This window comes from Protobothrops mucrosquamatus, unplaced genomic scaffold (assembly GCF_001527695.2).
Source record: "Protobothrops mucrosquamatus isolate PMUCROS unplaced genomic scaffold, P.Mucros_1.0 scaffold2464, whole genome shotgun sequence".
Lineage (NCBI taxonomy): Eukaryota > Metazoa > Chordata > Lepidosauria > Squamata > Viperidae > Protobothrops > Protobothrops mucrosquamatus.
Window position 1 is genome coordinate 1 of NW_015388534.1, and position 14,199 is coordinate 14,199.

General features: G+C 39.0%; 1 protein-coding gene across 1 annotated transcript; it reads left to right on the forward strand.

Moving 5' to 3' along the window:
• Positions 1 to 1,148: 1,148 nt before the first annotated feature.
• On the forward strand, positions 1,149 to 3,386 carry VGLL2 (vestigial like family member 2; the record flags this gene model as incomplete). Its single annotated transcript, XM_015825050.1, has 2 exons — positions 1,149 to 1,655; positions 3,324 to 3,386. Coding segments are annotated over 2 exons (551 nt in total), but the record flags the coding sequence as incomplete, so codon positions are not given.
• Positions 3,387 to 14,199: the final 10,813 nt, after the last annotated feature.

Here is a 14,199-nt window from a genome sequence, read left to right on the forward strand (position 1 = left end):
TATAAACCATGATAGGGTTAACACTAAGCCAAAATAAAACACACATTAGAGTTTCACATACAGTAGTGTATGAAATCAACTGTTGTTTTAAAAGCATCAAAGTCTTGAAAGTTCTTTTTTGGTACTAAACCTTTTTCATATAAGTTCAAAAATAGTATCCTACAAATTTTCAGTGTCATTCAGTTTGGGAGGAGAAAATTCACCTTCAAGATGCCTGTAAGTAAATACTCTCAATTTTGAACACCTGGGTTTTAAATTTATAAACAATTATAACTATTTCAGAATGGAAAACACAGCTTTGAGCCTCCAATTCACAATTTTGTATTGTTTATTTCTGAAGAATATTTATTATAAAGTCCTGTATGGCATAGGGCCTGAGTATCTGAGAGACTAGTTGTCTCCAAAAAAATTTGTCTAGCCAGAATGTTTCTATAGAATGGGTGCACTCCAATCCCCCTTTTTTCAGAAACATGCCTTTTCTGTTGCAGCCTCCACCTTTTGGAACAGCATCCCCCACAGATAAAAGATAGCATCCTCTCTCCTGCGGTTCCAGAAAGCTTTGAAACTTTGGTTTTGAACCCAGGCCTGGGATTAAGTTTTATGATTTGTTCAATGGCCTCTGTTTTGTTTTGTTATTTTCTTATTTCATCCTGGGCTGTCTTTTTTTTAATGTTTTCTTTAGTTTTGTACATCACCCAGAGTCAGGAAGAGACAGTGTGAAATGAAGCATAGACACAAGTTATTTAGGCTTTATACCTGCATGATACAAACAGTTTTTATCATATTTGTGAGAGCAAATGCTCAAAGTGTTTTATTTGGTTTATAAATATTAATAACAAAATACAAAAGAAAGCATTTCAGTGTCATCTGTGAAAGAAAACAAGCCTGAATAATCTAGCGGGTCATTTTAGGGGAACTGCTTTTGTTTTAAATGCATGTCGTGTAAGGATGCGAACAGCGGGCTATATCCGTCTGCTTGAGAACTCTTTAAAAGAATAAACCTATTGGTCTCGGTTACAGAACAGGAAAAAGGTAATACCTAGAATATACATTGTTGGAGCTATTCAAAAGACAAAAAATAGAAATGAGTTAGTTGTCCTCCTATCCTTCTAATGCTGTCTGTTTTGTGCTTATCTTTCTTTGTACAGAGGGATCTTTTCCTATGAGCCAACGTAGTTTCCCACCCTCTTTCTGGAACAGCACTTACCAACCTTCTTCTGTGCCTGCCTCTTTGGGCAGCTCACTGGCAACTGCTGCCCACAGTGAACTGCCCTTTGCTACAGCGGACCCTTATTCTCCGGGCTCACTGCACAGCCACCTTCATCAGGGGCCTCCGGAGCCTTGGCACCCAGCTCACCATCATCACCACCACCACCACCACCCGTACATTGGTACACAGAGCTCTGCTTACCCTCGGCCCGCCACAGTGCATGAGGTCTACAGCCCACATTTTGACCCTCGCTATGGTTCGCTGCTGGTGCCTGCTGCTTCCGTGCGTCCCCACCGCCTCACTCCTGCCTCGGTGCCCACCCCAGTCAGCCCTCAGTGTGAGCTAGGCAAGAATGAGCCTGCCACATCATCATGGACAACGCCAGCTCCTTTTGCTGGTCCTGCAGGAGAGATGGCGCAGAGCTTAGGGCTGAATGTAGAGACAGGTAAGACCTGGCAGGCCCACTTTTCTTTCTTTTCCTCACTGCTGAAAATCCTCTATAGTGTAATTGTTTATTCCAATGGATGAGCAAGTAATTAGGTAAACAACTGCCCATGCATTTTCCTGCATGACCCCAGACAAAACTCTGGCTTATCACAGAAGCAGCTGGCCCTCCACATTTCTCTCTCTCTCTCTCCTTCTCAATGACATATGATGCCCCATTTTGAATTATACAAAAGTGTCTAACAGGATCTAATGTTTTTGTCAAACTGATGACACAAGCAACATCACAGCATTGCAAAAGTTCTGCTCCTTTCCTACATGCATACAATGTTGTGATGTGTGTACAAAATAAACAGAACTTGTATTATAACAGCATATTTATTTTGTCATTTGCCACCCTTGCCCATCTCTGCAGATACCTCTGATGTTATACCATTGCAGAAAGATGATTGGATTCATACCTTTTGCTAAAGCAAAGGCCATCACAAAAGCTGGTCGGAGCAAAATAATTTATTGTGATCAGATTTTTTTTGGGGGGGCGGGGAATGTATCCTGGAGACTTCAAGTGCAAATTCCAGAGGCTTAAAGCACCATTTCAATTCTTAAAAATCCTGATGAAAGCTCAAAATTGGAATTCTGCTTTCTGTCACATTTAGAATTGTAGCTTTTGGTCCTAAGTTGACAAAGATTCTGTACCCCAGCATTAAGCTATCATGTAGTTTATTTGGCTGTGATTCTGACAACACACCAAGAATGTGACCTGTTTTGTTACTCCAGCCACTGTAACTTGCTAACCATGCTTTGTGGTTTAGCATAATGTAGGAACCCAGGCACTGCAATTTTTTTCAATAATCCTTGATTAGACAAACCACAGCTTGCCTAACACAAGGTATGAACAAAGCTGTTGTGTTTCCTCAGACCTCTCTACATCATTGGTTCTCCATGGGGGGACAAGGAAACACTCAGCGTGATATCACAATTCATATTGCATCATGTTACCAGGAGGACAGGAGAAAGACACAGAACACCAACAGTATGAGGTCTTTTTTTTTTTGTTTGTTTCTTTGTTTCAGTAAGTGTCCTGAAACTCTACTGCAATGTTTCTCAACCTTGGCAGCTTTAAGATGCGTGAACTTCAACTCCTAGAATCTGAGAGTTGAAGTCCACACATCTTAAAGTTGTCAAGGTTGAGAAACACTGCTCTACTGAATAATATTGCCCATTACTGTCAACTTCACAATAGCCCTGCAAGTTAATTTGATTTTTTCCACATTTACTTTGGTTAAGGATCATTCGTGGCAACTATTTTTGATGCCAGAAATTATGTAAAAAGTCTGAGACTTGGCACTTTTCTATTTTTTATAAATAAAGAGATGTTTGAATACAGTATATGAGGCTGTAATGTTTAGGTGGTAGTAACTTGCCCAGTGGTTGTGCCATCAAGCACCTTAGATTTTGTAAGTTCTCACATGAAGTTAATCCATACGCCTTTATTCTTCATTTCACACTTCTTCTGGACATCAATTCTTGTGCTTTAAGTAACTTACCTATTTTTGCAAGCATATGAGGGCATTTGGCTCTTTCTGTCTTTATTTCATTTCTTTTCTCTTCCCTTTTTTAATTTCCAACTTCTCTCTTTCTTTTTCTTTCTTTTTCTCTCTGTTCTCAGGTTTGCAATCTCAGGATAAAAGCAAAGATCTCTACTGGTTTTAGATCTGCCTTCCCATCGTGACTTCTCCTCTAGTCAAACTTTTGTCTATGTAAGAGTGGGTATACAGAGCCAAAGTCAAGTCAATTTGTAACAGCTTCTGATCTTGGTTTTCAGCTCACCATTATTCCTACTGTGCTGGATCACTCCTGAGCTGAGCTGCTGATTATAACCCTCCCTTCCTACACACAAATTCCAGCTTCGTTCTTTGCCTCACTCTTCTGATATCAGCATCTCACATCGAGACAAGAAAAGGGGAAAGGCTAAAAGCTTCTTCAGTCTGACATTTCTTCTCCTAAAATGGCAAAATTGAACACAACAGCTTCACATTCAGAAGAACTGAGTAAAATGAATGTGGATGTGAAAAACATTGACTTTAGGAAACTGAAGGGTTTGTTAATATTAGTGAGGACATAAATCATACTTATCATTTGCCATTAAAAAAAAAGCTGTTTGGAAGCAGCATGGAAGATATTCAAGTATTGTGAATGAAGCAAAGTAATTCTAAACTCTTAAACACATTTGGGACATTTTTTTTTAAAAAAAGGATGGATTTTTCTGACTTCAGCGTGGTGATGAGTGGCAAGTGACTAGTGGGGCCACCTGCCTCCAGGCTTACACAAATGCAGCTGTTCAAGAGACAACTGTTCCAACTCCAAGAACTTGACAATCAAGGTGGCACTTCTCTGAGTTTGGCACAAAAATTGCATAGGATAATACTTATATACATAGTTGTATATATAAGTTTTTTATACAAAAACATTTATGATGATAGAAAATATCCTTTAAAAAACTCTTCCAGCTTTTAGGAGAAACAACTGGAGTGAGTGGGAGGGGAGGGCTAATGGGGTGGACAATAGACTTCATTTAATTGAATGTTCCCTTATGACTTTTTTAGTAACCAGGAGACGGTCTCTCCTCTCTCTCTCTTTCTCTCTCTCGTTTTGAAAAGGATATACAGTGTAAAATGTGTTTATTTGTAGGGAAGATAATTAAAAATGTCTCCTTTAACTTTTGATTGCATTTATTTTATGAAGTAGAGGGTGGAGATTTCAGATGTCCATTGGGAATCCCAATTGTCCCTATTTTTTAATTTTAAAAATTCCATTTACTTAACATTGATTTAGAAACCATCTGGATCAAATCAAATAGCAAATTAGTTCACTATCTTGTTTCCCTTCCTGACAAAACCTGCAGATCAACAGATAACAAGCCATAAATAGAATATAGAGATGCAATAACCTCTCCTCTTATCTTTAAGCAACTGCTCCCCCAAGATATGATGCTTCTGATTCTGTTGGTGACATATAAGCATCCTGTTTAGTAGCAACTGACTGTCTTGTCATTTCATTTCATTTATTCAATTTAGGCACTACCTGACTCCAAAGTGATTCTAGATGTACAATAAAACCAAACAAAATAGGAATATACATTATATTAAAAGTACAAAGGAATAAGAAGGGGAATTTAAAAAAAAACAACCCAAGAACAGATGGTGTTTTTACCTTAAAATGTATCCAACAAGGGGCATCAATAACCATACCCCAAGGCCTGGGAGAACATTCAAGTGTTCAAGGCTTTTTGGTAAGCTATCAGAATGGGGTCACCTGGGCAACACAGGAGATGGGCAGTTTCTCATATAATCTGGCTTTTTATGCCATGTAGGACTTTATAGGTCGCAATCAGTATCTTGAATGACAGTTGGAACTAAACTGGCAATCAGTGCAACTCAGGAATCAGCGGTGCCACATGGACATACCTAGTCATGTGCATTATTGTCCATGCCACTGCATTCTGTTGACGCTTGCAAATGGTTTTCAAGGGGAGATCTATGTGCAAGACATGAGTGACTTCTCTTCCAGATCCAGGAAAAGATGCAGCTGGTGCACCAGATGAATAAAATTCATTTTTTTTACGTTGCCTAAGATTATACTTCCATATCGTAGTGGTATCAATAATAATCATTTTTCTTACTTTGCATCTCCCACTGTGACTGTCATGAGGAAAAATGTCCATTTTTTCCATACTCTGCATCATTTTGAATCAAACATTATCATATTCTTTCTTACTATTCTTTCTAAACTTAAAACAAATAAGAGTAGACTTTCCTCAAAGATGAGATCATTTTATCATTTGATTGTTCTCCATGTTCCTTTCCTGCAATGCAGACAGAAAAGGAAGTGCTCCAAGTATTATTCTGTACAAAGTCTATCCTTCCCCTCTCCACATATATACCGTACTCTAATACAGGGGTGTCAAACTCGCAATGTCACGCGAGGTTGCTAGCAATGGGGTGGGCACGGTTTCGCTATGATGCATCCGGCCCATGGGCCGGCAGTTTGACACCTCTGCTCTAATACAACTGCTATATTCTAAGTATTTCCTAAGACCTTACCTAGTGATTCTTATGAGGCTACGTTCTTATGACGATATACAGTATGTGACATTTAAATATTATTTTATCTTGTTCCACTTGCTTCATTTAAGTTGTATTGTTGCATGCAGATGAGAATAAGCTCATGTACAGCATTTTTCCCAGAAATGGCTTTAAATACTCCATTCCAAATGAAGATGGCTTTCACCTGAAATTTTAGGGCTGCTGAACTTGAAAATGTGTGCTAGCCCCGTTTCCTATTTGTGGTAGGTGACACTGACCACAGGTGATTTATTGTCCTATGCCTGCATTGCAGTTTGTTAGTTGTATTTTCTTTTTTCATTAAGCTTGCTGGGATGATTCAGGCTGCATAGAGAGTAACTCTAACATAATTAGTGGTTTGAACTTTATTCATTGATCTGTACTATTGGTGTACAACTTTATTATCTTACTGTATTGAAATTCAATTTTCAGCAAGCCAGATAGCAAAGAAGATTCAAAGTTGCAGGTCAGGAAAAATTAAGGTCATAGGTTGCCTGTCCTTGGTGTAAAAGATACTCTTGTGACTTTTCCACTAACCTTTTCCCTCTATCCACCCTTGGGCTATTTTCTACTTGTTTTCTTTTTTCCCCCTCCAAATCTAGAGTAACAGAAGCAATTAAAGATAAACCCCAGCAGGTTATCATTTATAGTAAGCTTGGCCAAATGAGCTTTCTTCCATTTGCAACCTTTGTAATCTTTCCCATTTTCATCTCCTGTCCTTGCTGGAAACTAGAAATAGCTGAAGGAAACTCTATACTTCTTTGTATTTCAGATGTTTTTTCATCTAGTTGTAAACTCTGTACAACTGCTCTAAGCTCTGTATTTACAGAAGCCAAACATTGCTGTCTGTTGCTACATAATGCCTCATTCGAAGAAGGGCACTACAAGCAAAACAAGCCTTATTGCAAAAGAGTCAAAGTTTTTCCCCCAGGTGACAAAACTCTGGATCTTATCTGAACTGGCTATAATTCCCACTGGCTATAATTCAGCTCCAATTTATGAGATATGAAATACAGCCAAACAGCGAGATGTGCCAGAGATTCAGCTTAAGAATGGGTATCTGGAGCTTTGCAAGCATAGGAGGTGATAGGTACATGGCATAATTAATTTAACTAGATAAGTGTTTGCTGAATCTCTTTCTAAGCTAAGTGTTAATTATGAATTCCTTCCACTGTTATAAAAGCCCAATAGAGCAACCTCAGTAGAGAGAAATGTGTGCTGATTGAGTATAGATCACCAACTGTATGTTCAGCTTCTGTTGTACCGATAACAAAGGCACGGGGGAACTGAGGCCAATTACACAGATCATTCTACATAGCCTGAATACTTTTTTCTATCTCATATAAGAAGTGGGCATAATAGTTGAAAACATGCCTAGTTCAGCACAAATTGAAGACAGCAATGGACAGAGTAATGGATTTCTTATTTTACACTTTAAAAACCCAACAAATGCAGTCATGGAGCTGAAAAAGAGCACTGAAGTTCTTGCTAAGGTAATTCTTAAAATATCAAAACATATTTTGAATGTACTGCTAAAATATGTACAGACAGGTATCTTCAGGGGAAAATACTTTAAATATTGCATTCAGAACAAAGAATTGTAGTAATATACACATCCTGCATTTCAAATGTTCAAAATACTCCATATTTACAAATCTGGGGGGGAAGGCCAACATTATCTTTGTACTGTGGAAGGGAGGAAAAAGACTGCACAGCAATTTCATACATTGAAAGTAATATTTGGTGCAATTCGAAATCAATGTACACAATAGCACAAGTTCTACAGCTGGGAGAAAATGAGACAGCAATTTTCAAGCTCACCATAACATCAACTTAAAAAAAAACACTGGCAGATATGTTAACCAACAAAAAAAAAAAAGCAGAGAAATAGAGAAACAACCTTTTGGGAAGTAAATTGTAATAAGATTGTTCTCAAGAAGCTTCTTTAGCACAGACTAGGAAAAGAATACACAGATGACAGTTTAAGGATACAGAGAAATCCTGCTACTACAGTATAAACTCTTTAAGCACTTACATAGATACACAGATTTTCAGCTGCTTTCTCTATGTAACTTTGCATGGACATTTGGCAAAGCTGGTTCCTAGAAATCCCAGGAACAGCTTATGTTGGCTTCAAAAATCCAGATGGGCAGCAAAGAAACATAAAAAACCTCAACTCTTTGCTGGTATTTAGTGAACCACTAAGATAAATGCAACCAGCTAGGAAATGTCTAGCCTTAACAAGCTCAGCCTCCTATTAGATGAAAGCATAACATCATCATCATGATTGAAAATGTGCCACTTATTCAGAGCTTTCAAATGTCCCAAACCATTTGTAATCGTATAATTCTTTTAACACCGTTGACCCATCAGATCAGTAGGGTCTATACAAAACAGATTGCTTCACGATTTGCAGGAGCCAGGTTCAGCAGAATAGTGAAATGACTTACGTGCCTCTTCATTGGACATTACAACTAGAAGGTATGACTTTGTAGCTCATCAGCCAATGACTGAAATAAGATATCACCAGTGAAACTTTTCACTTCATACATGCTAACTCACAGGAAGGCAGACTGCACTTTCAGCTGCAGCCTGCTGAGAAGCGCAGCACAAATTGACAGATATGTGGGTGTAGGTAATTCAGAAATTCATCACTGAGTCTGCAGTTTCTCTCCAGGGTTTTTGAGTAAAAAATTTCAGCTATATCTGGAGATTGGCCTCAGCACATTCTATGAGCAAAGCAGGTACTTTGTGACTAAACCCTGACCTAAAGCTGCTGTTCCATAATCATTTCTTTAGGAGAAAACCCCACTAAATTCCAGGCAAGTAACTTTTAAGTTATGCCTGGGGCCTGCATTTTAAGTTCCCATTTTTTTTTTAATCCACGTTTGTTTCTTCTGTCTTTCATGTATATGTTTGTCTTTCCTCTCCATTTCATCAGTAAGAGGGCAATGGAATTATTACACTGATGGTAGGGGTTGTTTTTCTGTTGCTGGTTCAGTGTAACTGAAATGTGGATATATAAGTACATAGCAGGAGACAGATCAACAGAAACCTCGTCTAGTCAGGTTCAACCTCTTCCCTGCACTGCAGCCCCCAAATCCAATTGTAACCTTAATTTGGTATCTCTCTTTCTACCCTCTTCCCCAGCTTCTTTACAACTGAAGAGCTGTAATGCTACTTATTGCACAGTAAGATGAAAATGATTATTCTCTCTTGACAGACCTGCACAGCTCTCTCTGCATTTAACCAGGGCCCTTACAAGTGGGATCAGGGAAGAGACACTTGATAGCGGAGGCTTCCATGGTTGAAATATTTGTGAAGTTAACGCATAATCTGAAAGCAGAAGCTAATAAATTATAAGGTGCTAATTGGGGCCCCGAGTGGAGCTGTCAATCACATTTCCCTAAACACACAGAGACCCTCCTAACCTAAAAAGGCAAGAGAGTCTCCAAGAACAGCTCCCAGTTGTCACCAGCCATGACATCCTGATCCGTCTCAACAAGGGCATACATAAGCTGTCAAAGCAGACCGTGTTCAAAGACGTTAGGTTGCAATCCTATGTGTGCTTTCTTGGCCGTTCCATTCTGCACAGTACGGGAGAGCTTTTTCAGAAAATGTATATCCCAAGGCTGTTCTTTCAAGAAGCTCTTGTAAAGGTCAAGCTTTATATCTGGGAAGACACTCCAAATCTAACTGCAGCAAGCAATCAACTACCAAACATTTAGCAGTCCTCCACCTACCCCTACCTACCCCTACCCACCACCACCACCACCACGAGAAAATGAATTTCAAGGACAGAAACTTCAGTCTCACAACAAACAAGATTTGGTTTTATTTCCTCATAGAATTCTACAGTTGTACCACAAAGTTTTTTTTTCACACAGGCAGCTGTTGATAGCAAAACAAATTGGTGTTCATATGCTGTCCCAGTTAATAAAGGTTCTCCTTGCAGCCACGTTACACAAAATGACATCTCTGTACTGAAATCTTCAGTAACAACTTATCACCTGCTTCAGTCATGAAATACTTTCCTACCACTAAGTATTTTCAGTTTCAAATGCATAACATTAAACCTACCATAACACAGTGGGAACAGCACAAGCTGTGAGGTGGAAGATCGCAGGCTGAATATGAACTTGGACTTGAAATTCTAGATGGCCTACTATAATGTAAACACTTGCCTCCCTGATTGGGGCAAATGCCCAACATAGTTTTGAGCAAACCTCTTGTATCTTGTGAATTCCAGTCACATTCCTCATTTACAAACACCACAAGTGCCCCAATAGTGATTCTAGTTTGAGAGGCCCCCAAGTTGACCTCCCTACCCCAAAACTTAGCAGACTCAAAATTTGTTTGTGTTTTGCTATACGTTAAATAAAGGAAGAATTAAAACCTTCAGTGTTATTTTATTTACCGTGTTCATAAACTTCCCAAACAGAAATCTGTGTGCAGCTTTTTTTTTTCCTGAAGGAGAATGTCTTTGCAATGCAGTGAAGCATGGTGTTTTTTTTTCTGTGGAGAATGAATCATGTGGAATGCTGGAATGTCCATTTTTATTTGAAGTATCTTCAGCTCTTCAATGTTCAATTGATAAAATCTGCTTTTTATCACAACTGAGTGTTTGCTTGACTTTTCCTCTGAGATACCTTGATTAGTTATGTCTTCCAGTGTCCTTTCCTTTTTTTTCTTTTTTTTCTTTTGCTTTCCCTTCATCATCATCCAATAGGAAAGCAGAGGAGGGGGGAAAAAAAACCTAATACCAGGCTAACTAAAATTTCTAGGACAGATGACCTTGCACCACTCCTTTGTCCCAAGAGTTCATTAAGTTCACTTCCTGTTCAAGAAAGCAGCAACAAGGGTTGTCCTGGTTTCTGGAAAGTTAGAAAAATGGCCTTATCTGTCTGGTTTATTGCATTGTTAGGACTGAGGAATAAACTAATGAAGCTTCTTTGAAACAGGAGCCTTTTAAAATAGCCACATCATTGCTTCCAAGTATACAGTGACATAACAACAATTAGAAGACCTCCAAGATCCCTTCCAGCTCCTATTCTATTCTATTCTATTCTATTCTATTCTATTCTATTCTATTTGAGAAAATTTACATTTTAAAGTGCTACAAAATAAAAGTTGGCAATGCATAAGTATATCAGGATAATTCACCCCATCTCCATTTTCTGTCCACCTTGAGCTATTTACTCCTTAGCTTCCTGTATGTAAAGATTTGTGTCCCCAAAATAATTGCCATGCAATTCAATGCATCATTACAATATATGCTGCAAGCATACCAGAGTACTTGAGGTTACATATGACAGTTTTCACAAAATATAAAAGAAAAGCATACACTGTCTGCTAACCACCTTATTATGTTGTTATGGAATAATACCCATAGTTTTGAACTTTAGGCCTGGGGAGTTTTATCTGCAATTTCAGCCTGCTGAGTTCTTTGTGCCCAGACCATGTCCTTGCCAGTAATCTAGAGCAGGGTTCCCCAACCTATGGTCCATGGCCCGGGACCAGGCTGTGGGCTCTTGGTCAGTGGGCTGCGGAAACGGCTGACTGGTGCATGCAAGCGTGGGTGCACATTTCTCACCCATTCACGCTAGTACCCATGGCCCTGTTTGTGCATGCGTGCGGGCGCAAACGGGAATGCTAGTGGGGGGCGGGTGTCCGCAGCCCATTTGTGCATGTGCCACTAGCCCAGGTGGTTTGCACGGCCCATTTGTGCATGTGCGAACAGGCTGCTAGCTGCTGTGCATGAATAAGGCTGATAGTGCTGCACCAGTGTGCGTGGCCCTGTGCGCGTGCACACCAATTTTGAAGCAGCTCTCCTTCCCTCCGGTCCGCAAGCCCGGAAAGATTGGAGACCTCTGATCTAGAGGCTCTTTTAGTTTCATCTAACCATTATTGCCCATATATAACGGTAATGACAGCCTTTAGCAATTACTGGATGATAGCAAGTGCAAGAGTACTTAGACTTATATACCACCTCACAGTGTTTTACAGCGGCAGCCCCCAACCTTTTGGGCATCAGGGACCGGTTCCATGGAGGGGGGAATTCCATGGACCAGAGAGGGGTTGGTTTCGCATGCTGTCTGCATCCTGCAGATGGGGCTTCGCTATTTGAGTGATCCGGGTTCTGGCATGCCACAGACCGGTACCAGTCCCCAGACCGGAGGTTGGGGACCCCTGCTTTACAGCCTTCTCTAAGAGGTTTACAGATTCAGCATATTGCCTCCAACAATCTGGGTACTCATTTTACTGACCTCTGAAGGATGGAAGGCTGAGTCAACCTTGAACTGGTCAGGATCGAACTCCTGTCTGTGGGAATTCAGAGTTAGCCTGCAACACTGCATTCTAACCCCTGCACCACCATAGGTCTTGATGTTGGAAGATACTGTAAGTGACTAATAGGAAAATGGAAATGCTATGATGCAGTAGGGAGATTTCATTCCATTTTATCCCATAGACCCAGGCAGTGCAGAAAATAATAAAATGTTAATGATAAAACTGTATTTGTTGTTCCTACCACATGTAGGAAAAAAAACCTTTTTTTCTTCTTTTTTGAAAAGGGGGTTGGACTACATGTCCTCCAAGGTCCCTTCCAACTTTATTATTATTATTATTATTATTATTATTATTATTATTATAAGAAGGAGAAAGACTAACTACTTTGAAAAGTTTCTGTTCCAACGTATCGATCATCTGGTGGAATAGGAAAAGTAATAATCTTTGTGAGTTCGTCCTTCTCCCTTGAACCTCTTGCGTTTCCTCCTCTTAAAACCTGCTCCAGGGAAACCAAAGAATCGACTCCTGCCCAACCCACACCTGCATTAATATGTGCAGCTTTAGTCCTCGACTTACAACAGTTCATTTGGTGACTATTCAAAGTTACAACAGCACTGAAAAAAAGTGACTGGTGGCTGTTTTTCATACTTACGACTGCTGCAGCATCCTTGTGGTCACGTGATCAAAATTCAGATGCTTGGCAACAGGTTCATATTTATGACGGCTGCAGTGTCCTGGAGTCATGTGATCAGCTTTTGCAGCCTTCTGATGAGCAAAGTCAATGGGGAAGCCAGATTCACTTAATAAATGTATTACTAACTTAACAATTGCAGTGATTCACTTAACAATTGTGGCACGAAAGATCATAAGTGGGGCAAAACTCACTTAACTAATGTCTCATTTAGCAACAGAAATTTTTGGGCTCAATTGTCGTAAGTCAAGGGCTACCTACATTTGTGTCTGTAACCAGGATCACCAAGATAAATCTGTGGAAATGTTTGTTTATTATTATACCAACTATTCAGTAGGTAAATTCTTTTTAATTAATCTCAGTGCTACTGCAAAAGGCAATGTTTAGATTTGCGCTCATTTAGGGAAAAAAAGCAATATTTTTTGCGGGGGGGGGTTTCGGTTTTTAAATTAATTTTACACAGTTGACAATGGATAGTACAGTATTACTAGCTAAAATTATAATTCAGAAAGATATATTTCTGACCCAGCTGAAAAGAAGGAAACAGGTTTTTAAACAAAATAAATTCCTCAGCCATGATAACAAATAGCTAAGAAAATATTTCATACTTGTATTCCAGTTAGAATTAAAGTAATATTCATTCAAATCTTTCCCCAAATATGTTATTTTTAGTATTTAATTTTTTGATTAATATTGTCACAGGGACATAAAGGACAGACTATCATAAATAGACCCAACTAAGTATAGAACATTGGAGAAGCAGTCACATTTCTTCCTTACATAAATAACTAGAGATGATGAGGTGAGCTAAATACAAATATGTATGATGTCACTGTGTTTCTACCAGATATAGTATAGATTGTTTATTTTATCAATAGGATCACAAAATAAACAAAATACTGCTTATCAATCCTTAGTTTTTCCTCCCGATTCACTTTTAAATAGTGCAAATTTCACTTGGATACATGAACAATTATGATATTCACAATACAATACAATACAATCATACATTCACAATCATTTATCAATCAGATGAAAAGTACTGTATACAGTTAAAATTATTTGCATACTACCTTTGTAAGGAATATGACCTATCTGTTCCTTTGGATTACACCATTCCTGATCAGGAAAACACACACGCACACACCCACTGTGTGTGTGTCTCAATAAAGACATTCACACTGAAATCATATATGCTTATATTACTAACATAGTGCTTTCCTTATTTGTGGAATTTAAACTTTCTTCCTTCCCTGTATCATGGCTATTGATATTTGGAGGCAAAGGCAAGGTCAGTGAAGGCTCAGTACAGCATCAGCACATAAAGCATGAAGGGAGAGCAGTTAAGAAATAAGCAGCAAAACCCAATACTTCTCATTATTTTCAGAATTTTATATGAGGGATTGCTGAATATACCTTGAGCCACTTTGGAGATGTACAAA